The 10,657-nt window shown below is 35.8% G+C and overlaps 1 protein-coding gene across 1 annotated transcript; it reads left to right on the top strand.

Moving 5' to 3' along the window:
- The first annotated feature begins 800 nt into the window (after positions 1-800).
- Positions 801-9,727, top strand: TMEM126A (transmembrane protein 126A). Its single transcript, XM_069469132.1, has 5 exons — positions 801-891; positions 3,032-3,133; positions 7,598-7,791; positions 8,796-8,910; positions 9,517-9,727. The coding sequence occupies exons 2-5, from the start codon at positions 3,039-3,041 to the stop codon at positions 9,698-9,700; spliced, it is 588 nt and encodes a 195-aa protein (XP_069325233.1). The 5' UTR covers positions 801-891; positions 3,032-3,038; the 3' UTR covers positions 9,701-9,727.
- Positions 9,728-10,657: the final 930 nt, after the last annotated feature.

Raw genomic sequence — 10,657 nt, 5'->3', positions numbered from 1 at the left:
AGCTCAATGATTCTCAAAGCAACCTTGTTAAGCATTGTTATTGGATCTTCACAACATAATCAAGGAGAATGTTACTTCCTCTCCTATTTATAGATGAGGAGAGAAGATAAGAACTGAGACAAAGGTCTTCAGAAGCATAGTCCAGGACTTTGGTTCTCAGTTGTCCTAACTGATGGATCCACTAGGTTCCCTCCTCTATGAACAGTTCCTCTCAGCCACATTAACCCAACCCCGCTTTCAAATAAGCAGTACTCTGGAAGGCACCAGGAATTCTCTGAAAAACAAGCTCCAGCTCTTGAGGTGCTCAGACTATGGTGAGGCAATCAACTAGATCATAACATGGCACAGGGAGCTGAAATGCCAACGGAGAGTACAAAATCGATGGCGCAAAGAAATTTCAGTTCTTTTTTGACTTCTTAACTTGAATAGCTATTGAATGCCAAAAGCTGTGCGGTTTTCATACTCAATGCCAACATCATGAGGTAAGTTCTATTAGCCAGGAAATTAAGTAACGTGCCCAAGGTAGGTTTTCAACGGAAGGGGAAAGTGAAGGTCACCCGATTTATGTTTCGAAATTTCACAATCTCTACAAACTCTGTCCTATGGGGGCGGCGGTAGGCGAAAAGATCACAATCTCAACCAGCCCAACCTCATCGCTCACCCGCCCAGCACCTCCCCCGGCCTGAAGCCCCTTAGCCGGAAGCCGCTTTAGGCTGCAAACCAGGTCCTGGAGCCCAATTATTGGCCGCAACCCCGCGCCCGCCCAGGTCTAGTCACGTGTCAGCTCAAGATGGCTGCGCCCAGTATAGTTGAACAAAGGTTGCAGTGAGCCCCAGCGAGGCTGACGAAAATCGGAGGCGGGAGCGGCTGCTGGAAGAAGGAGAGCATAAGGTACTGACATTCGGGAAAAAGGGGTGAAGAAAATGTCCCGGTATCGGGAGGAGCACAGCGAGGTGACACGCTTGCCACTAGCAGCGCGGGAATGAGATCAGAGAGGAGGGGAGTTGGCCCAACGGTACTGACCGTCTCTTCACTTTCCTAGGAGGAAATAGAAGGAAAAATTCTCTGTGACTGAATTTAATCCCGAGTTTATCGCCACTTTACAGAGTCACAGATGTCCCACTTTACACATTTCCTGTATCTCAGAGCTCGCATAAGAGTGATGTGAGATAGCTAATGCAAAAATCTTTTGAAATATTTGTAGTATTTAAAGGTGGCATTGTCTTTGATAGAGATGTATTACTAATAACGAAGACACGATGTCCTACAAGAACTGCCCCGTCAGGACTTATACTGAATTAAGGGTGACTTTAGACACACCCTAGAAATGTATATTTCATGGAACTCAGAACCTCGCCAATATGTAAAACATAGGAGTGATAGCATTTGGCTTAACATTTTGAGGAAATCATTTTATTTCTGACATATACATTATACACTTTCTCTCTATATACTGAATTTGACAACATACATTCCTCCACCCCATACACAAAATCACTCAGAGCTCCTGTACAGCAGGGTTTGTGTCTATCATGTTATTGTAGCCAAGGCCCGCAAAAACTTGAGTCCTGGAAACCTAGACCTAAATTTGTAAGGTTGCATTGTACTTATTAGGTTAATTTTAAGTCTAGAGATGTGGAATTTCAGTGCACTCAGTATTTCCAAATGACTTCTTACATATTTAAAACAGGTAACAATAAATATATGTTAAATTAGTGCAGTAAATTAATCTTGTAGCAAATGATAGTGAACCAAAAAAATATGACCATAAAACCATGTTGTCCTTTGCTGTTATCCCTGAACTTTTGCTTTTCTTAACTGTTACCCTGAAATTTATTGAGCCAGATCTGCTTAAAACTTTGTTAATGGGCCAGGTGTGGTGGCTCACGTACTCCTAGCACTCTAGAAGGCCAAGACCAGAGGATCTCTTGAGCTCAGGAGTTCAAGACCAGCCTGAGCAAGAGCAAAACTATGTCTCTAAAAAAAAATAAAAAATAAAAAAATTTGTTAATGAGGCAAATCTGTTGAAAACTCATCATTCACCATTTTCACCCTAACTGGTGCAGAGATCAACAAAATACTGGCATGTAGGTTAGATCCAGCATACAGCTTGTTTCTGTACAGCCAGCTGGCTAAGAATGAATGATTTTTTTATATCTTTTAAGAGCTAAAAAAAAAAATTAAACAAACACCCCATGTTACCTGCAAAGCCTAAAATATTTACTATCTGGTCCTTTAGAGAAAAGTTAGCTGATCCCTGGTCTAGGGTATACTAGAAGTAAAAGTGCTGGGTATCTGTGTCTTCTACCTACTAAATACCAAATTCTTTCCTAAAGTGTTTGTACCCATTTAGGGTACAATTTACACTTCCACCAGCAGCACATGAGAGTGTCAGCTACCTCACATTCTTGCCAGTAATGAGAATTGTCAGATTTTAATTTCAATGAAGTTGAGCATATTTTCATGTTTATTGGCTATTTGACTTTCCTTTTTTCATGAAGTGTCTGTTCAAATCTTTTGTCAATTTTTCTATAGGGTTGCTTACCTTTTTTTGTCATTCATTTGTAGTTGAGTATATGTTCTGGGTTCTAACTACTTTGTCAGTTGCATTGCAAGCAAACATTTTCTCCAACAATAGTTTATCTTTATAGTATCTATAGATGACCACGGGTTCTAAATTTTAATATTAATGTTAGTTTTATAAGTCTTATTGTTAAGTGCTATTTGTGAATTGTTTAGGAAATATTTTTAAGGGTTATAAAGATATTTTATATTTCCTAGAAGCTTTATGTGTTGCTTTTCATGTTCTGGTTTCTGTTTCACTTCGTTTTGTTTTTTTGTTATTTTGTTGTTGTTGTTATTGTTTTGGCTTTAGTTTTCCCCAGTATGGTACATATGCATTGATTTTTCAGATTATGAACTCTACAGTGCTTTTAAAATTAAGTATTTAGTCTTCAGGCTTTTAAAGTTTTTTTTTTTGTTTTTTCTATAGATGTACATTTTTGAAAAGTGGTATTTTTATGTTTTTAAGGCTCAAGATGGAAAATCATAAGCCAGATGATACTAGTGAGGAAAATTCAACAATTTTGAGTATCATACTCAGAAAAATTAACCAGCTTCCAGAATCTGAAAGGTAAGATTCCTTCTTAATTTAAAAATATCTTTTTATTGGGTGGATTTCCGTCACTGATTACCTCAGATTTATCTGGTGGTTTGAGTGTAAACAACATAGGATGTCAGAAGGAAACTGAGCCCTTTTCTTGCCTGAATGAGAAAGCCAAGACCTGGAGAGATTAACCATTTTGCTCAACACCACATAGCTAATTGTGGAAGTCAAGGCTAGAACTCATGTCTTTGCACATTGCTCATTAATAATGATTTAGTTTTTCCATTCAGCTTAGAGTGTAGTAAAATGTAACATTTACAGACCTATTTAAATAAAACTTTAAAATAATTTTTAAAATGTCTTCTTTCTCAATTCATTTCTATCAATATGAAATGAATTAGCTTACCAATCTAAAAGAGTACCATGGAACACACACATAGCTAGACAGGGGATGTCAGAGAAAATGGGATCATGGCTAGAGATCTTTAAGATATTATTAAAGAGAAAAAGAAAATATAAGGAGTATATAGACAGTGTACTTATCCAAGACAACACAGGCAACTCTTAATACATTGCACTTTCACAAAATGTTCTTAGACCTTGTCAGTCAAGAAGGTCTCTCTGACTTTAAAAGGATGAAAAGAAGCCAGCCTGAGGAGGTGTGAGAGACAGTATCTCAGGTAGAAGAAATGGCATATGCCTAGCCACAGGATAGCAAAGGGTTTGCCATATTTATGGAACCATTGTTACTGAAGTACAAAGGAAATGGACATAAGAAACAGGAAGGATTTTAAGCAGGGGAATGATGTGATCCATCTAACATTTGTAAAGAATGTTCCAGCTGCTTTTTGGAATACAGATTTAAGATATGAGAGAAAGGAAATACCAAGACCAGTAGAAAAACTGGAGTAGTAATCCTGGTTAGTGGAGATAGTAGGGTGGTAGCAGTTGAGATGAAAAAAGGATGGATTTGAAATATATTTTGAAGGTATAATCTTATTATCTTTCAGGAATGAAAACTGCACAAATTCCGATCTTGCTGCCAAGATCGGCATACCATCTCAACAAGGGAGAACCTATAAACCAAGAGCAGTAATAACGTGATGAGATTTCAAAAATGCTACATATCTCTCCACCCATCCATCCCAACACACACCCTTTTAGTTGTTTTCCTGACGTAAATAACAGAAAACTTTTAAAGCAAAATAGGACATGTGTCCATGTTTCCAGGCCAGCAAGGTAGAGGAAGCCGGAAAGACTGACACAAGCAAGAGAATAGACAGTGGCAGCTTTGAAAAGAAAGGCTGTGTCACTAGGGTCTTGACCAAATTAGAAAGGAGAGCATGGGGGAGCTGCAACTGCAGGAGGAAATAAATTGCTTTCAATCGTTGACACCTAAGCTGGGCAGATGACGATGTCCTGTTATCTTTGCTTAGTTCCTATTTTTTCTTTTCATTTCCATTTTAAGTTTGAATCCTCATTCCTTCTTACATTATCAAACAAGTAGATATGTTTAACAGTTACTTGGTATGTTCTTAAGTGTATGGAGCTTTTTTAATACCAAAAACTTCATTTTATGATCTACAAAGTAATTTCACGTACCACATATTTCATTGCCATTTGTTAAATTTGGTCTTATATGTGTCTACCTATTTCCTGTGTATTTTTTGTCAAAAAGTCATGCGTTTCTAGTTTTATAGGAACTTTTTTGGAAAATTGGCAAGGGGATAACAACAATTTCATGCTAATTGAATTAACTGAAAAATTTGACTTTATGGTATCACATCAAGCTAAAAAGCTGCAGAGTAAAACAAACAGTCAGCAAAGGGAAGAGACAACCCACAGAATGATAGAAAATATTTGTATACTACCCTCTGACAAGGGATTAATAACTAGAATATATAAGGAACTCCAACAACTCAATAGGAAAAAATCAAATTATGTGATTAAAAAGTCAGCAAAAGATCTGAATAGATATTTTTCAAAAGACATACAAATGTCCAAAAGGTGTATGAAAAAAAATGCTCAACATCATTAGTGACCAGAGAAATGCAAATCAAAACTGCAATGAGCTATCATCTCACTCCAGTTAAAATGGCTTTTATAAGACAGACAGGCAATAACGAATGCTGGCTAGGATGTGAAGAAAGGGGCACCCTGGTACACTGTTAGTGGGAATGTAAATTAGTGCAACCACTATGGATATCAGTATGGAGGTCCCTCAAAAAAAAAAAAAAATAGAACTACCATATGACCCAGCAATCCTACTGCTAGGTATATATCCAGAAGAAAGGAAATCAGTATGTTTAAAAGATACCTGCACTTCCATGTTTATTGCAGCACTATTCACGATAGCCAAGACATGGAATCAACCTAAGTGTCTGTCAACAGATGAATGGATAAAGAAATTGTGTTACATACACACAATCAAACATTACATAGCCATAAAAAAGAATGAAACCCTGCCATTTGCAAAAACATGGATGAAACTGGAGAACATGTTATATAAAATAAACCAAACACAGAAGGACAAATCTCACATGTTCTCACTCATATGTGGGCTAAATATTAAAATGATTGATCTCATGGAGACAGAGTAGAATGATGCTTACCAGAGTGTAGGAAGGGTATTGGGGGGCAGGGAAATGGAAGTGGTTAATGGGTACAGAAATATAGTTAGATAGAATGAATAATATTTGATAGCACAACAGAGTGACTATAATCCACAATAAGTTATAGTTTAAAATAACTATAAGAATGAAATTGGAATGTTCCTAACACAAAGAAATGATAAATGCTTGAGGAGACAGATACCCCAGTTACCCTGATTTGATTAATACACATTGTATGCCCGTATCAAAACAGCACATGTACCCTATAAATATATTATGTACCCATAATAGTTAACCTAAAAACAAAAATTTGACTTTAGCTATATAAAATCTGGTTCGGAGACAGCAAACTTTGCTATTCAGATTCCAGTTGCACTATTTGTTTTTATTTATATACATATAAATGTGGGTTTATTTTTATGTATAACAAAGGAATATGGGCAAATAATTTATGTCTCTGAGCATTGGTTACTATTACTAAAATGGGGATAATACATATTTCATGATTGTTATGAAGATGAAATAACTTACTATTTTAGAGGAAGTACTCAAGTTTCTCATTCCCTCCACCCTCACAAAAAACACACGCTTTTCACATTTACATGTTTTCTGTGGTTGTTTGGTGGGTTCTCTAGGTTGTTATCACTCTTATTATCTTGTGTACCCTAAAGTTTCTGTACTGCCACTCTCTGGTACTGCCATTACCATTTCTATAGACTTGTTATATTTCAAGTTTCATTATCTTTCTTCTCCAATAATAGTCAACTATGAAAACCTTGAAGGTAGAAGATAATTTTTTGCACCTTTAGTACTAAGTCTGCTGCATGTAGTGGGTTCTCAGTAAGTGAAATGACAGGCATCATTATGATTGCAAAGTGATAAGTAGAAAAAGTAATAACTTATACTATGTAGGGAGCTTAACTAGGACTTCCTACAAAAGCTGTTTGAAAATCAGTGTAAACCACAGATGAGGGCGTACTGTGTAGCTAGTTTGGCTAGTTAAGAGTAATGAGAAATTTAAGAGAGTGTCTGCATCATAGATGGCAATGCAGGTAGTGACAAAGTGAAGTGGTAGGCTGAAAAGTTTGAATTGGAGTCAGCATTTTCAATAACCAGCAATAATGTTAGGTATTTTTTCCCAAAACTAAAGAATGTATAGAACATGGGTTATAAATTCATACATACCTTGGCTTAAAATCCATTTCCACTATCTCAAAACATCAATTTATTCTTCATCAATGGGTTGCTGTAAAGTACCTGGCATAGAGTATTGATTAAATGTTAGTACTCCCCCATCTCCCAATACTGACACTAATGCTTCAGGGAATAGTGAAAGAAAACATGTTAACTCCACATTATTCAACACCTTCTGTGTCAAGTGCTGCTGAAACCAAATTGAAAACCCCTTTGTATCCATTGTCTTCAAACTGTTTACAGACTAGTGGGGAAGGCTGACATATAAATCAATGACTATAAGATAGTACTACTTTATGGTATATTGTGCTAGAGAGGTAAATATTGGTTATTATGGTAGCTCAGAGGTATGCAAATCAGACTCTTCAGCTGTGCCTTGCTACATAATTAGGACGAAATTTCTATACTGATATCCTTTGCAAAATCACAAAATACGTTTAACAGAATCTGAATGTATTACTGTATCCTAAAGTGTTGACCAAAAGACTTTTAGAATAAAAATATTAATATATAGGTTAAACGTAATGGTTTTTTTTAAGATTTTCGTTTTACAGAGCTGTAAGGCACAGGTGTATCCAGTTACTGTATTCCAAAGTCTTGGTAAATTCTGTAATACATGGCAGATTTGGAGAACTCACATACACAATGGAACCAAAGAAAAAGTTATGTTTTCTTACCCTCTCAGGAATTTACTTGATCATGGATCAACATATATTGGACTTAATGCTGGTCTCTGTGGCCTAATAGCCAACAGTCTTTTTCGACGCACCTTGAATGTGACACAGGCTCGTATTGCTGCTGGCTTACCAATGGCAGTGATCCCATTTTTCACAGCACAGGTAGCTTACACAAGTTTTGTAAGTTTACCTTTGACCACAGGTAAATTCTATTTCACTATCACCATAGAGTTTGCTTTGGTATATGTTATTTGCAACTTTAGTTAATACTTAAGCATTAATATCAAGTAGCTATATGCTGTAATGTAGCTGAGTGTTTGGATAAGATTGAATCATGCTAACCTCTCTATGTAGTGGGGCAACTAATTCACATTAGCATGGTCTACTGGTAAGATGGATATACACAGCAGTTCTAAATACTTTTGCTTTGTCTAACTTACCTTCCTCACAGTGATCATTTAGAGTAAGAAATATTTGGAAACTTTTTTTTTAAAATACTGGCTACCTTAGAATTTTTAAATTTATATTTTACAGAGGAGTTCCTTAAAGGGAAAAATATTTTTATGGGAATAAGACTCTTTATGTAGTAAATCTCTCAAAGCACTAAATACATATACAAGATTTATTAAATAAATGGAGATGTGATTTCCTTTTGAAAATTTACCAAGTTTGCTGAGTGCTTTGAGTATAGCTTATCACAAAAAATCTTTTGATGAATGATTTCAAACGAAAATGTTACCACGGAGGCTAGGAAAGTTAGTTCATCTAAATTTTCTTTATGTTAAGTGCTACTCCAAATTTGTTTAAATTGATACTTTGTTTGAACTCCCATGACCAATGTGGAAAGAATTTTTATAATCAAGGGAAACCTACTGTCCAATAGACTGAGTGAAAATATTAGGCAAGGTCTGTTAACACAAAACAAGTACAGAAAGCTAAAAATAGCCCAAACCCTTAGATTATTATATGCAAGTTCAAAACAAGTAAGAGAAATTTTTTTCCTAAGCTGGTTTATAACCATCAGTTATTCCTAGCTATTTTAAGTTACCCATACATGGAATTGTACCTTTTAACATGCCTTGTAGAATTGCATTTGCCGTGTTACTACCTTAAAAATATCTGTGATACAGGGCATTTTGCATTCTTTAAATCATTTGTTTGCTTGACTATTATGACCTTCAATTCCAGAATGAATTTATTTCCTAGGTGATTTGAACTGTGAAACCTGTACAGTAACTCGGAGTGGACTGGTTGGTCTTGTTTTGGGTGGTCTGTATCCTGTTTTCCTGGCTATCCCTGTGAATGGTGGCCTAGCAGCCAGGTAGGACTGTTTTCTCATAATCAATTAAAAACTTTTATAATGTGATTACCTAGAAAACTCACAACTTAAAATAGCAAATTTATTTTGTTTTTAAGGCATTTAGACCAACGGCAATGTTACCTTCTTGATTAGAAGTTGTTAATAAGACTTGTTTTTTCTTATAAGTAATCAAATTTTACTTTTCAAGAATTTGAAATAGTTCTAGAACTTTCTCACACTGTGTAGTCATGCTACTAACCTTAATTTGTGTATTGAATGTTCACTACAAAGCTGCACACAGTACTATACCTAACATGAAAGTTTTATTATATGAATAGTTTTCTTAGGTACCTAAGTTTGAGCACTTGCACTAAAGGAAAATGCCAGAAATTGTCAAGCTATAATGGTTATTCTCTGTTGAACTCCTGCATTAGCAATCTATGCTATATGAGCCTCCAGAGGTGAGCTGGAGAAAGGGGTAAAAGAAAACAGAGGACAGTTTTTAGGACTAATGGACGCTAAAGAGTGTAGCATGACCTCAATCTTTAGTTTTAAGACTTCTAGGGTTAATATAAATATTGTTCATAGGTTTGCTACGTGACACAACAGTCTTTTATTTTCTTGCAGGTATCAATCAATTCTGCTACCAGAGAAAGGAAACATCTTAACGTACTGGATTAGAATTTCTAAGCCTGTCTTTAGAAAGATGTTATTTCCCATTTTGCTCCAGACTGTGTTTGCAGCATACCTTGGATCTAGACAATATAAACTACTTATAAAGGCCCTTCAATTACCTGAACCTGGCCTATAAATTCACTGATTTTAAGCAAATATGTACTCATAAAAAAATAAAATGGTAAAAATAACCCATGTCTAATGTTATGAATAAACATAGACTTGTAATTTATCGCAAGGTACAACTGGGCAACAAAGGCTGAATCCCATAAAGGCTACCCACTTGAGAGCATGACTTCACTAGTTTGCCAAATATTATCTCTTCCACCTTGCTCATTCCATTTCTTTACGTTAAGCATTGAGTTTGGACTGTAACACAAGAGGAAAAAATGAATAGCTATACAGCCACTTGTCACTGAAGAGTTCATGAAGCCAAAGAGGAATGAAAATGAAAAAAATGTATAAATACTCTATAGCAAATGTTTCTTTTACTTCATTTTCTCAATGCAAAGTGTTTCCATAGGTATTACTAATCCATAGAATCTTAGAATACATTTATTTAACCTTCTTCACAATGGGATCAATCTCAATCTTACTGACAGACAATCAGGACCAGCTTGAGCTATTATGATAGAGCGCTACCTACTTCAAAAAAATCACCTTATTTATATCTTGGACAGCTGTCGTTTTAACATTTAGGCAGTGTCTATCTTTGAAGCTTCCATCTATTGAGGGGTCATTCTTCAGAATCATAGACCTGAGCTGCTTTTTTAGCTGTGTAGTGCTAAGCAAATTAACCTCTCTGACCCTCAGTGAAACATCCTAGTTAATTCATTTCCTGAGATAGTTCACTTATTTTTTTTACTGCCCCATATGATATGTGGGAAAGATCATTTAAATTTTTGAAGTGACTTATTGTGTTCTCCTTCCTAAAATTTCTATCCTAGTTCTCTAAACTATTTTGTGACAGCATCCAAATCAGCAGTGTCCAATAGATCTTCTGTGATAGTGAAAATATTTTATACCTGCACTGTCAATGTTAGCCATTAGTCATGTGGCTGTTGAGCATCTGAACTGTAGCTACAACTGAGTA

Source organism: Eulemur rufifrons, chromosome 6, assembly GCF_041146395.1.
Source record: "Eulemur rufifrons isolate Redbay chromosome 6, OSU_ERuf_1, whole genome shotgun sequence".
Taxonomy (NCBI): Eukaryota; Metazoa; Chordata; class Mammalia; order Primates; family Lemuridae; genus Eulemur; species Eulemur rufifrons.
Note: the sequence above shows the minus strand (reverse complement) of the source record. Positions and strands in the feature narration are given on the sequence as shown.